General features: G+C 46.2%; 1 protein-coding gene across 3 annotated transcripts in view; it reads right to left on the bottom strand.

Moving 5' to 3' along the window:
* ARHGAP6 (Rho GTPase activating protein 6) overlaps positions 1 to 14,853 on the bottom strand; it is a 334,845-nt gene that overhangs the window by 162,217 nt on the left and 157,775 nt on the right. Inside the window, exon 1 of one of the 3 annotated variants that reach the window (XM_087758602.1) lies at positions 5,284 to 5,475. The exons of 1 other annotated variant lie outside the window; for it this stretch is intronic. In XM_087758602.1, coding sequence (XP_087614728.1) covers positions 5,284 to 5,328 — 45 coding nt within the window. In that variant the 5' untranslated portion in view covers positions 5,329 to 5,475. Of the gene's footprint in view, positions 1 to 5,283; positions 5,476 to 14,853 lie in introns of those variants that run through there. One more of the 3 variants, XM_087758600.1, reaches the window with a different exon arrangement.

The raw sequence follows: 14,853 nt of genomic DNA, 5'->3' as shown, positions 1-14,853 counted from the left end.
CACGAGCGAAAGGACATTAACACCCATGTGTGTGTGGAGAGATCCAGGAATACACTAAGAGTTCAAGCGCTGTAAAAAATACGACCTGATCTGCATTGAAATGTACTTCCTGCAAGTTTTTAGAAGCCCGTGACACACAGGAGCTCTTTGCTTCCTCTCTTCCCCTCATCCCGGCTCTTCGGCGTTAACTCACGGCCGCTTTGCACAGCAGATAAAAGCCGGCTGGACTCACTTCAGATTCCACCTGTCCAAATCAAAGCTTGGCCTTGGTGCTCACTATTGAACGAAAAATAGTGCTCATTTCCTATATTTATACATGCTCTTTAGAGATTAGCAGTAAAAGCACTTTCAAATGTTGCAAAAGTGTAAGCATGAATCATCGCCAGCGCTGGGAATTTCACCCAAATGAAGAATGAAGGATTGGGCTCAACAGCGATCGGAAATCATATTCCTCCAGCAAAACGTCCAACATGCACAAGGTCAGCGTAAGTCTCTGATGAATAAAATCTGAGAGTCAGATGCCAGAAATGTGACATTTAACCATTCCTCTACTGCTAACTGCTTCTTTTGTAACTTGCTTATCTGATCAAGTTGGAAGTATTCTTCACAATTTCCTAATTACAAAACAACACCTACAGAGTGAGTGAATTTTTTTTTTAACTAGTTAACTCTGCCTTTGAGTACTTGGAATATGAGAAAAATATGCAGCTGTCTCCTATGGAGCAGAGATGTTTAAATTACCGAACCTGGTGGGCAAGAACTTCCCATGTCGAGCACTGCCTGAATCCCACAGCCTGTCCTCCACCTCACCAAACCTGACTGCAAATGTACATTACGGTTGATCTGGATACGCACCAGTCTCACGTGCTCCGGCGCTGCTTCTTGCGGGAGAGCCCGTTGGGAAGAGAGAGAAACCAGACAAACGGTCTAGGTGAAGGCAGCACACTTATTAGTCCTGTAAGATAAATTACTTGTAGGATTTACTCCAATCACCGTAATTAATAACTGTGGTCTGCTTGCGGCACATAATTTTGTTGTTAAAAATCTGTGAGAGGCTGAAGGCTCAAGTCATCAGGCAACGTGTCTTGAAATCAGAAAGGCAAGCAACTCTCTTTAAAAATGAGTTCTTGCAAAACGCGAGCAAGCCCACAGGAGGATGCCAGTGCTTCGGTCCTCCTCACAAAGAGATTTTTTACAGTCTTAGCTTACAGTTTTACAGTGCCACCACCAATCTCGCTATTCTACTTTGAATTATTCTGATCTAATTTTGTTATGAGTGACAATTGCCATTACTATAACTAGAATACTGGAGGAAAATGTCTGTTATGCTCTTTTTAATTCCCTCTGTGCTCCAGAAGGCATTCTGCAGTTCGCCAGTACCAGTTTCCCTTGCAAACCGCTTCTTTTCTTTCCTGCATCCTTCCATGCAGACTGACAGATTTAAGATGGTGAGAGCGAGCAGCAAGTCTCGCCACCGCACCAGCAAAGTGTCAGCTGGGCGCAGGCTGAGCCAACACACAAGACAAGACAATGCCCCGAATACTGCTGGAGGTAGGGAAAAACCCTTCTTCTCCCAAAATACTCTCTGACATCTGAATTGGAGGCGACCTCGTTACCAGCAACAGATTCAGAGGCTTAAACCAACTCATAGTTGTGTCCTCCAGGGACCCGCACATCCCCTCTGCTCCGGCTGCCACAACTCCCATTTTTTTGGCCCCAGGGAAGAGTCTTGCATCTTCTCTGCAGATGAATCCCCCACAGTACCCCACAGGTCATGGCAGCCACTTCCAAATCCCTGCTCCTCCCCATTTTCTCATGTTCCCTGGTTAAAGACAGGCAGAGTTTCCTCATCAGGGAAGAAAGTCCTTTCCCTTCAGGGAAATCCCTTCTGGTAAATGTTTCAAGACAAAACAAGATTAAAGATGCTATGCCAAGATTAGAATGGCTATATCCAAACCAGATCACTCTTCAAGCTTCCTGCTTTGGACCACTGAGGGGCCGGTTGGTTGGGCAGCACTCGAGGCTATTTTGAGTCTTTTCTTCACATATGTAAAGAACTACATTTCAAGTTACCAATGGATTGCTTAAATTAAAATAAGTACAATATTGCTTTCTAGTGGTTTAGTCAAAATACATGAAGCAGCTTTTAATTCCCCCTGTAACCGCTGCTAAGATAAAAAAAAAAAAAAACCCAAACAACATATGAATTTAGGAACCTAGAGGAAGAAATCCCAAGTCAGGAAGGTGACCATCCCTCTTAATGAAAACATTTGAAAAATGTTCCTAGAACATTTGGAGATCTTAGTATCAGTTATAAACACCACAATACCAAAAATATCTTGTAAATCAGAGTGTATTCAGCTGGATGATTAGCAGGCAGATAAAACTAACTTAGGTCTAAAAATTAAAGGGTACCGCTTGGACAGATGACATACAGTGAGGATGAGATATTATTTAACTTTCTACAAGTTTTCATAAAAATACTATATAGATATAAATAATATAAATATCAGAAATGGAGAAGAGGTCTCTGGGCTGGTGAAAAGATATTAGGAGGAAAATAAAAATCGTTTCTGTGACTTGATGCAAGTGTAACGCTCTTTTCTTTTTTTCTTCCCCCCCCTGTTTTTTAAACCTACTCTCCTTTAGTAAGATACCTTTATTCATTTTCAGCTGACTGATTTCTTTTAACTTACTTTTCACTGAAAAAATATTTCAGCTGGTTAAAATTACCTCTTTGCCTACTGGAGCTTTTTGGTGAGTCAACACCAATGCTGAGTTCAAAGGGTAACTGTGACATAATTATCAGTCATCCCACTCACACTTAATATACGCTGGATCAAACGTGCGATAGGTTATGCGATCATCCCCACAGATATTACAGTCTTAAATTATGAAGTCTTCGTTTGTATAAGCTATCCTTGCAAATACACTATGAAGCTTCAGAATCGCAATGGCATCCCTGTTGATTTATGGCTACATTATCATGCTGCACTGGCAGTAGCACATTGCAGAGCTAAGGAGCTGGTACAGAGGGACCCAATGTCCAAACCATATGAATTTCAGAAGTTTACACTCACGTTGACTCTAGCTTGGTCCTGAGGCTTGAATACCCCCCAGGCACTGGGCAGCACCAGGAGCACATCCCCCAGTTCAGCATCACCTGAACGAACACTGTTTCCCGGCGCTCCAGGACTGCCTCGAGACATGAGCCGAGGCACACGAGTGGGGAAGGCTAGGAGATTCCCTTCAAAAGCACGCTGCTGATCTAAAACAAGATGCTAATGGAGATGCTTCCTTACACACTTTTATGAAAATCATGCAACTTTAATTATCAGTCCTGAAAAGCAGAAGAAAAGCCCACCACAGAAATCACTATAATTTCTTCTGCCAATAAATTAATTGCTATTAAATACCATAACACTGTATAATTTTTATTTCACAGTTATCAAAACAATCCAAGAACTAGATTTGTATTTACGCCACGCAATTATTCAAAGTTAACGAGAATGGTACTAAGTTACATTTAAGCAGTAATTACTAAGGCCTCAATCCAACAAAGCTCTAAAGTCGCAGGTTATCTTCAGGTCAACAAGCATTTGTGTTCAATTAGGCTATTCATAGACTTCACATTAAGCGTATGCCCAGATAATGCACAGCATCCAGACCCATATTCTCCAAACAAACCAGTAACATCACCTGCAAAAATCACTTACCTGCTACATGTATCTATGTGTTGTTACCTTATTACTGAAGTACGTCTTAAAATAGTAACAAATACTTTTATTTTCAAGTATTATTCTTAGGTGCACAATTTCCCCTTTGCTGCAATATACAGCAATCAAAGAACAGTGGTTTTGCAATAGTGGTAACGGTCATCTGAGATGGCTGCCCATCCTGCTTTTTCCTTTGCACGCCTTCTGACCCGAACTTAATGCACTACCTGCTGCCCGCTGGGGGCAAGAGAACGGACTGACACCCAACTGACAGAAACAATAACGTGTTTGTAACTAGTAGTTGATGGGAGACTGACAAGCACAATCACAGGAAGTAATAAAAGTTTCACGGAGCTCGCATGTGACGTGACTGTCACTGGGCTCCTATGTGCCTAAATACGAACAGGGCAATCACCCTATTAAAAGGAGAGATTCCAGTTCCTTTGATGCGTGATAACTAGCTTCCCGCTGAAATCACTATCACTACTCACACATGATTGATACAAAATGGATTTGCTTCTATATAACTATTTTAGCCAACGTACCACTACCTCTAAAAGCTCTACTATCACTGCAGTAGCTGAATGCACTAATACCTACAGCTGAGTGGGTATAAGAGTATTTACAAAGGCAGACGTTACCCTCCCCCTGAAAAAACCCCAACCAACCTCTTCTACTCTAAACTGTTCACATAAGATTTAAAAAATAGGCATAAAAAGAAACTTCATTTAATGGCCAATACCGAAGGAATCAAAGCGAACCGAGTGAGAAAAGCAGATCGCAGCGTATCCCACAAGCGATACGCTCCTGAACCCATCCTTGCAGTGCTAGCAGCCGTGCTCGCCGGGGCCAGAAAAGCAAGCCTGCTCTGACTGACAATTCCCACGTAAGTTCATCAACGGCAATAAAATTATTCATTATTTACATGAGCGCAAACGACAGCAGCATCAGACCTCGCATGCGATTACTGGGGCTAGCATTTATTTATGACTTCAGGAGAGGAGGCAGCTGGTTGCTCTTACGCGGCTTTTTTTTTTTCCCCCTGCCCGAGCAACCGAGAAAATGCTCCTAATAAGGCTGGTAGAAAGGAAGTGGCTTCTCAACAGCACAGCCTCTCGTGAAGGCAATAATAACATACGGTGGTGTTATCTTGAACGCGGCGGGAGCGGTGCCGGAACCGGCCACCGAGCGCACTTCGGGTGCCGGCTGCACCCCGCGGTCCGCCTGAGCCGGGGGCGGCCCTGCCCGGCCGTGCCCGAGGAGGCTCCCGGGCGCCTCCTGATGCGGGAGCGCCCCGCCGCCCCCCGGGGAGGAGCGGCACCGCCACGGTTCGTGCGGGTGCAGCCCGCCTGCCCCGCCGCTGGCCTCTCCCCGCCGGGGCAGGATCGCCACCGGCCTCCCCCAGACCCGCTCCTCACCCGGGGCGGCTCCCGCGCCCGCCCGCGCACACGGACGGACGGACGGAGGGAGGGACGGGCGCCCTCTCCGCCCGTCACACGTGGGCGCACCGTCCTCCGCGCCCCGTCCCACGCAGCCCCGCGGCCGCGGAGCCCCTGCCGCCACTCACCGCGTAGCGCAGCGCCGGCTTCTCGCTGAACACCGAGTCCCCCATGGGCGCGGGCGGAGGGGCCGCTCCCCCCACACGGCGGCGGCGGCGGCGGCGGCGGCTGCAGCGGCGCTGGGCGCTGCTCTGCCCTCAGACGGCGGCGGCGGCAGCAGCGCGGGGCTCCCGCCCGGCAGCCTCCGGCCCCGGCGCCGCTCCTCGCAACTTCTGCCTCCACCCCGCCCCCGGCTGTGCCCTCCCCGCCGCGGGAGCCGGCAGCCCCTCGGCGGAGCCGGGCGGCAGCGGGAGCCGGAGGAGGCGCCGCTGGAGGGGCGGTGGTTTCAGTCCTCCCGCCCAGCGCCGGCGACTCCCCCGCGGCGGGGGCCGCTCTCCCGCCCCCGCCCGCCTCCCCCCGCGGCGCCCAGCCCGGCCGCACCTGCGGGCCGCCCGGCGCAGGGAGCGCTGCTGCGGGACGGGGCTGCCGCGGCGATGGCCGGGGGAGAGGGCGGCGGCGGGGCGGGAGGCTCCGTGCTCGGCCCGGACCGTCCCGGGCCGTCCCCAACACCCGCTCTGGGCCCGCCGGGCGAGCGGCCCGTGGAGGCGCTGGCCCAAGCCCCCGACCGCCCGGCAGCGGCGGCTCCTGGGGTCCGGTCCCTCAGCCCCGGGGCACAGCCTCCGAGCAGCCCGCGCCCGCCCCCGGCAGCAGCCGGAGCTTGGCGGGGCGGCCCCGGTCCTGCAAGGGCCGACCTAAAGGTTCAGGAGAGAGGAACAAATAAAAATAACTTTCTAATAATTTTTTTTTATATATAATGCGTGATTTGGGAGGACTGGCTCACGATTCTTGAAACACGTAGGCTTTGAAAAATGCAACGCTGTTTCACGGCCTATCCGTTATCTTATGAACGTGTATTTACACAAACTGTAGAAGATGAAAAAAAATTTTGAGGGAAAAATTGCATTCTGCTGTATTATAATTAGTAGTGACTTCTGTGTGACTTGCCTAGGGAGACTTATGGCATCTCCATCAATGGAAGTGTTTAAAAATACATAAACCTCCCTCAGCTGGGCATGACCTCAGCAGACTGAGGCTAGGGACAGGCTAGATGATTTCCTGAGCTCTCTTCCATCTTTTTAATCATTTTTCAATGCTTTGCACAAATCTTTGTTAGCGCAGTAACTCCCCCTCGAGTTACTCTCCGCTGTTCTCTGAGGAAGTGGCCTTATTCTAGTGCTGCATGACGTATATGAAATGTTTAATGAGTTTCACTGTTTCCAGCCTACAATCTGGGCAAATGTGTTACCAGTGCATTGCATTATCTGTAAACAAAGGTAACATATTTCTCCTGGGGAAAAAGAAAAGATATTTTGGGAAAAAAATTGTAAACTCAGAATACATGCTGGAAAGATAAACCGGTTGAGCCAAAGTTTTTGTGCGCTCTCATGATGATGTACTGTACCCAAGGAGCTTCCAGTTATGGATCTTCCATAGATCTTAATTCCTATTGCAGAGGAAATCACCTTTAAGAGTTCCCATGGACAGGGAGGTAATTTTCAGTTAACTTGGCATGAACAAGGAATACAATATCTGCATTTACCCATAAAGTCCATTTTTGTCTCTCGGGTGAACAATCTGTGCTACTCCCCTTCCTGGAAACCGAGGCAGGGTAGATACTTGAGCAGTTGCAGAGCATGTATTGGAAAGCGGCACCAACAGAAAGAAACCTTACACATCAAACGTTTCAAATCATCAGCTTCTCCAAGCCAGAAGGGGGAAAAAAAGTTAAAAAAAAAAAAAAAAAAAGGATCAGAGTGCCTGATTTTCCCTTCTGAAGTTTTGCTTTTTATTTATTTCAAGGAGATGGTTTCAACCCAAGAACTCTACATATATCATATGCTCTGATTCCAGACGTTTTTTCCTCTGCTCTGCAGGTATGGCGCTTGACCGCAGAAGGCAACAGAAAGCAGGCGAACAAGACTGGGGAGAGGCGTATAGGATGTCCACCCTCGAGCTCTATAGCATCACCACCTTCTTTTTGGCCCTGTCTTTTGACAAGGGGCAATGCAAAAGGAAATGCTAAACATCAGAAAAGGATTAAACCATGGGGCGTGTTTCAATAAACACTCCAAAGTGAAAAGACTAGTATGGAGGTGACCAGAAACCCCCAAGTGGAAGGTAGAAAAGAAAAAGACTAGCAAAGGGAGAGATGCTAAACTTTGAGGAAACAGAGTAGTTTAGGAAAAGGGAGAAACCATAAAGCCAGGAAGGTGAAGAATGCCCCAGAGGGAGAAGCCAGAGAAGGACTAAAGGTGAAGTTTTGCAGGTCAAACTCGTCTGACCTAGCAATTCATTGCCACCGTAGAGTCCGGCTCCTGTAACCCTCTTCACCCCCCACTCCCAGCCACATGCTGCCACCACCTCCCTTCCCTCTGCCTCGGTGCTTGCTGCAAACCAGTTCAGCAAACGGAGCACGCAATTTTCTTCCCATTTGGCAGGGTGGATCAGCTCTCCGAGGGAGGAGATGAGTGCCAGACCTGGCACAAGGGAAAGCAGGAGGTTGTCTAGTTGGGAGCAGGGTACCGCGGGCAGAGGAGGAGCGTGCATGGAAGTACCTTGGCAATAGTGTCAGGTTCTTACATTGGTGCAGCTAAGCTTAAAAATAAAGAACATTCAAGCAGGAAAATGTAGCAGAACTTATTACAATGACGAGGAAGGAGTTATGGGCAAAAACTTACAGTTCAGGGGGGGTGTCAACCCAGAAAAATGCAGGTTTACTAGATGAGGGTTTGTTCTGCCCACACAATATGAAAAACAGGGAGAAAAGATTTTTGAAGTATTTTCTTTTATAAAATCTTAAAGGATTTGGTAGGTTGCAGCTATCAGAAATTTCATAGCACAGTTCAAGTTTTTTGTGTACCTAATAACAAAATTTAAAACTAATTGCTAATTACAGATGGTGTTTTTGAAGGCCAGACCTTAAAACAAAAGCTTTCTTGATTTTGAAAGCAAGTTTTTGTGGCTCTGACTAGAAAGCTCGCTTATACTGTATTTACGGTGGACAAGGAGTCTATCTGACTTCAAATTGCATAGGATTTGGAGCGCACCCCTGGTCTGCAATGAGCAGTAACCGACTGAGCGGTACTACTCAGTTGCTTGCGATCATCCATCTCTCTTTTAAGCCACTTAGCAACTAGGATTAACATACGGGACTTTCACAGCAGTTCTGCCTGCTTTTTCCCCTTTCACATTCCTTACTTACTCACATTCATTTATGATTCCTCCCTGGTGTTCCTTCCAAATTTCCTTCCTCCTTTATTTATTTACCTCATAATGTGTACCCAAGGAATGCGTGCAGCTCACTTTGGGAAATGTAAAGCTTCCAGGTCACCTTCTCTTAACAGGTGATACAAAGCTGCTCACTGCTTGGGTAAGTGCACTCTGCGCTGGGTTAAAAACTGGCTGGACGGCCGAGCCCAGAGAGTGGTGGTGAATGGAGTCAAGTCCAGTCGGCGGCCGGTCACGAGTGGTGTTCCCCAGGGCTCCGTACTGGGGCCAGTCCTGTTCAATATCTTCACTGATGACCTGGATGAGGGGATTGAGTGCACCCTCAGTAAGGTTGCAGATGACACCAAGTTGGGCGGGAGTGTCGATCTGCTGGAGGGTAGGAAGGCCCTGCAGAGGGACCTGGACAGGCTGGATCGATGGGCCAGGGCCAACTGTATGAGGTTCAACAAGGCCAAGTGCCGGGTCCTGCACTTGGGTCACAACAACCCCATGCAACGCTACAGGCTGGGGGAGGAGGGGCTGGAGAGCTGACTGGCAGAAAAGGACCTGGGGGTGTTGGTCGAGAGCTGCCTGAACATGAGCCAGCAGTGTGCTCAGGTGGCCAAGAGGGCCAATGGCACCCTGGCTTGTATCAGGAATAGTGTGGCCAGCAGGACCAGGGAGGTGATAGTGCCCCTGTATTCGGCACTGGTGAGGCCGCACCTCGAATACTGTGTTCAGTTTTGGGCCCCTCACTACAAGAAGGACATCGAGGTGCTGGAGCATGTCCAAAGAAGGGCAACGAAGTTGGTGAAGGGTCTAGAGAACAAGTCTTAGGAGGAGCGGCTGAGGGAACTGGGGTTGTTTAGCCTGGAGAAGAGGAGGCTGAGGGGAGACCTTATTGCTCTCTACAACTATCTGAAAGGAGGTTGTAGCGAGGTAGGGGTCGGTCTCTTCTCCCTAGTAACAAGCAATAGGACGAGAGGAAACGGCCTCAAGCTGCACCAGGGGAAGTTTAGGTTGGACATTAGGAAAAACTTCTTCACTGAAAGGGTGGTCAGGCACTGGAACAGGCTGCCCAGGGAAGTGGTTGAGTCTCCATCCCTGGAGGTATTTAAAAGACGGGTAGACGTGGTGCTCGAGGACATGGTTTAGTGGTGGACTTGGCTGTGCTGGGTTAACGGTTGGACTTGATGATCTTAAGGGTCTTTTCCAACCTTAACGATTCTGTGATTCTATGATTCTATGAAAGCAGTTAATTTCCTGCGTATTCACTCCAAGGCTACTCAATCAAGAAATAACAATACAAACCGGAAAATTTTCAGTAATTCATTTTAAATAATTTCTATTGGATGAGGTACTGCTTCCTTGCTTTTTTTTTAATGCTGTCCATGATTCCCATTGTAGCTGTTCCTTACACTGCTTTAAGACGCTGTAATGTATGCTTCACACCTGCAAATGTAGATTACAGTAAAACCTTCTCTAATTCTCTTGTATTTATCCTTTGTTGTTGACAACAGCAAAGAAGAATGTACAACGTTTCAGCGAAAATTTAGTTGTTTCCAACACAGCAGCTGGGAAATGAGTAGGTAATTGAATTTTACTGTGCTGATCATTAATGAAGCCAGGTTTTGTTTTTCCAATATTACTCTATGAACCAACTGCTTTCTCAACCCTAATTGCTATTAAACAAAGGAAACTAGCTATACAGTTGCAGGCAGCACACAATTATGAAACTGGGGAGAAGTGACTTCTCTACTTCTCTGCCACAACTCCTGGAACTGGTGACTCAAGCTGTCTGATGTCACATCAGAGGTAGGAAAAAGTTTCCAAATCCACCCTGTTACGGGAGGAAAGCCAGCTTGGTCCTTATGGCAATAATGGATTTGTCTCTCCTAAATGTAAACATCTACAGTCTCCATCTCGGCTTATCACCCCAGGCTCCCCTAGTCGACAGGAAGAAACCGACACATCTGGTGGACAATTTATGTCATTCCAAGTAGACATCTAAAATAGGTCACATAAATTGAAGTGCCTGCTTTGCTCCAGTGGGAGTCCATGGCAATTAGCTCAGATGGTTGCCCTTCAGGCATCTGGAGTTAAGTGAGGGGAAGCCCACCTGGGAGCCGAGCTACGGGATCAGCCTTTAAATCTCACTTTGACTTTCAGAAAAGTCCTTAATAGTCTCAGTGTCTTGATTCTTTTCATTCCGGAAAGCAGGGCCTACCGTACTTAGTGGGTGAAAAAACAGTCGACATCTTCAGGTGAAAAAGCTTCAAGCAAGCACGAAGGTCTTGTTTTGTTTGACCTTTCTAATAGCACATGAATGCAGCTTCCACACAGAGCTAACTCCAAATCTGGAAAAGACTTGCCTCTGTGGCTGCTGAACCAGGGCCAAGAGTGATACTGGCAGCACACTTCTTCCTCGGGGAATTAGCACTTTTCTTATTCTGGCCAAATGTTCATTTGGTCATTGCAAGTTACAGTTGAAGTCTATTTCCCAAAAAGAAGTGAGAGAAAAGATGACAGACAAGTAAATCAAATGCATAAAGCTCTATAAACAAAAACTAGAAACCAAGGAGTCAGAATTTAAGGATAATACACTGCAAAAATCCTTTGTTCAGAACTAACTTCTTTTTTCTTCTTTTAAAGTATTTATTTGCTACCTATCAAAATATGTTGATAGTTTCTCACCGTTTTTTAACAGAACTAAAGGAAATAGTGCTTAATGCCCATGAAGAATGAAGTGCCATCTCACTGGCAGAGATGCTTTTTCACACCAGTGACATATATCTTCTTAGACAAAAGAAATCCTGTTTAGAAAGAACTCGATCGCTGTAATTTCCTACATGTCTGAAACCCCTTTATATGAGATCTAATGCACTAGCAGAGCATGACACTGTTAGAGCTCTCAAGGAGCACAGTTGCCCGAGTGTTGCTCGCACCGGCGGAGAGGAAGTCAGCGCTTTATTCCGCGGGAGCAGCTACAAAGCAGCCTGTGTTCCCCAGCCACAAACACCCATCTTGTGCTTGCACCAGGTGGTGCAAGCTGAGAGGAACTGCACCCTGCGCACACCCATGTAACGCTGCCGCACCGTCCAACTCTGTGAGGCCCAAGAGGGCAAACCCGAGGCCAGGTTACTAACTCAAACCTGTAAACTGTGCTCTGCGGAGCGGCAGGAGGAGCAGGGTTTTTTAGGAACAGCATCAGTAAGCATCCAGAGGAGTACCCTTCCCTCCGCTTTTCCCCATGCCTGTGGTCAGCCGGAGCTGCTGGAGCTGCTGCTGCCTGATGGGGCACCACCTGGGAAGGAGCAGCAGCAAAGCAAAAGCAGCCCCAGGGGAAGGTGAGACTCCAGACAACATGTCCCGGGGCCAAAAGCAGCTCTTCTGGTAAGCACTTGGTGAAAGAAAGGCACAACTCATGGAGCAATCACAAGGGAAACCTTTTCCCTAATGAAAGTGTGTTAGAAAGCATCCAGGAGTGTGTTAGCACTGGTGTGTCACTAGAATTTCACTCAGGGATTTAATTCTAGTTACCACATGCAAAATTTTTTCATCCAATAAATCACTACACTGTTTAATTTATAGGCCACTGTGTATATACTGTATAATTTGGAGGCCAATGATGTTCTCTATGTGATTGTGCACATTACCGCACTACCAGTTATCAGCAGCTTGGCAAAGAAATTTAATCTAAAAGACTTGCATTTTAGAAGAAGGTTGAATGACTTGGCATCCCTTATGTTTGCACGTTGGTCTCTATCTCCAGCATCAGTGAAAATTCACTAGAATATTTTTAACTAAAACTCCAAACTACTAACTTGTAAATCAAAAATATGACCTTAGCACATAGCATAAAACAGTTTTTCAACAAAAATTAGCATTTACCCTGTGGGTCACTAGAATTCATTTGAGTTTTAAAGCTGCAGAAGAAACTACCAGTTATCCTGCCATCTTTTTCTCTCAAGGGCTGCAATTCAAATAAATGGGACCACTCAGTGCTTCGTGTGAAGATAAGTGATAGATTTTCAGGCCTATTTTTTTTTTTTAATATTTGGTTTTCCTTGCTGACAGAACAAGCTAAAAAGGCAGACAGGAATAAGGGGGGAAAAATGAAGGGGGTGGGGGGGAATAACATAACTTCCAGGTTTAGAGTTTCAAAACAGCTTAAGGGGCTTAAGCATACAAGCCAAAAATCTCAGTGAAGTCTCATCTCTGTAAATGATACACATCTGGGAAAACAACAATTCACTGGAAGATTTTTCTAGTTTCTAAAAGTGGGTAGATCTCCACGTATTTCCTTCCCTGTTTTATCTCCTTGCAACTCACGTTCACTGTAAACTGCATTACTGGGCTGAGCTCTCACTACCAATTATCCTTCTCCCTAAAATGTCTTCCGAGAACTGGAGAAGGAGAAAAGCACAATTTTCTTTCATTACATATGACTTTTACAGAAATTGCAGCTATATAAAAAAATTTTTAAAAACACTAACTTGAAACAAACCGGCTACAGATACATGATTTGCTTGCTCTGACTAGAAAGGGGAATGCTTATCACAACGGATAGAAGCATAGGCTTCTATCTAAATTTACCATCTGGGTATTTGACAAGAATTTAGGAGGGGGAAGGGCTCTTTCACAAACCTAAAGTTTATTCAAAATTGTTTTGTGGATAGTATAGGATTGTTAAAATCCATTTAGTGCGCTGAATAATAACTATACAATAAAACCTCCCAAGAAGTAACGTGACTACTGTACATTTTGATTTAATGTTGTAGTTCATAAACCAATTTTGCAGTGTAAAAGTAATTATTTCAAGACTGGAACAAGACCAAGCCTCTTGTGACCAACAATAATAATGTTCATAATGTTAACAAACCTCTTCAAATGAAGTCATTGTTTAATAAGTTTCAGGCTATATCTGAAGTGGTTACAAACATCATGTTTTTGCAGTTGTCAATAATTTTGGGATCGTGTAAGCAGATGGACCTTGTGTTCTTCTGTTGTGGATTTCAACTGTAAATTAAAAGTCAGGGTATTATTATTCATAGTATTCACTGGAGCTGGTTGAAAAGCTAGTGTTCCTGTTGAGAAGGAACTTTGCTTTTCAAAATTTAACTTTCCTCCAATTGAGTCTAAAGCCAACATTTTAAAACTTCTTGTGAACTGTAAATTGTTATACTTTTTTGAGCCAGAAGACAAATCATGAAGTAGTCTGCTTGGTTAGCAATGAGCCCGACAAAAGCTCCCCTTTTCTCTGAGCCCTGGGGGAGTGCTCATGCAAACCGCCCTGGAGTGACAGTCCCTGGGAGGCATCCCAGGACATCTCAGCTCCAGGGCAGGGAGCCTGGGCAGCCAGAAAGCCATCCCGGGAATTCCTATGGAATTAGGATTTGCCACAGTCCTGTGATGCCCTGAGGTCTTGGCACTGGCAAGCTGCAGGGCCGTGCCGCCTCCGGCGGTGCCAGGCCCTGGCCGGCAGCCTGCCCGGCAGCCGGGGAGCCCGCTGCAGAGCAGTTATGCCAGGCAGCCCATGTTAGCAATGGGAACCCAGAATTTTCAGGATCACTCGATCTTGGTTTGGATCACTGGATGGACTTAACCAAAGAGAACGCTCTGAGACAGTCCCGGGCCTCGGGCTGTGGGACAGCCCAGGAGGATTTTCTCACAGTCGTAAACCCAGAGTATCCGTGCATCCTGCTTGTAACCCAGGGATAGTTTTCCCTGGATTGATTAGAAGTGGATTCAAGGAGTTGCAAATGAAATATTCAAGGGCCAGCAAATTGGCTTTTTCCACTGCAGCAAATTTCTACTCATTACTGTGATTAATGGCTTTTGAAACGTTTCTTCGTTTGTATTTATAAAATGGAATCACATGCAATAACCTCACACACCGAGTTCCTTATGAGGTATTTTAAACTTGTATATATGGCTGTCCACCGAGTTAACAATGAGTATTTTTACAGTGTGCTCTAGCAATTAACATTCACAGTCTGGTTTTTGCTCTGAAGAACAGGTATGGTTACAATTTCAGTGTGCAGTTACAGTTTCACTGTATGGAGTTCTGAGGGCTTCGAGCAGTAATGAGTTTTATTCAAGCATCATTTTCCCTGGCTATAAGTCCATCATTGTTTTTGCCTTGAGGCTGCAGAAGCATCAAAGCATATTTGTTTTCTAGTAAGAAACTTCAATCACCTAATGATTCAGACATAAAAGTTTCCCTGACCTGTCATGACAGGTGAGAGAGAATATGAGGGAACTGACTTCAGCACTCAAAGGAGAGATGGGGAAACGCAGGATCTTAAACACTCTGGATGGCTCTTACCCTA

The sequence above is a fragment of the Nipponia nippon genome, unplaced genomic scaffold (assembly GCF_047370975.1).
Source record: "Nipponia nippon isolate SJK-2023a ecotype South Korea unplaced genomic scaffold, ASM4737097v1 scaffold_2, whole genome shotgun sequence".
Lineage (NCBI taxonomy): Eukaryota > Metazoa > Chordata > Aves > Pelecaniformes > Threskiornithidae > Nipponia > Nipponia nippon.
The sequence above is the reverse complement of the archived record's forward strand: the minus strand, read 5'-3'. Positions and strand labels throughout refer to the sequence as shown.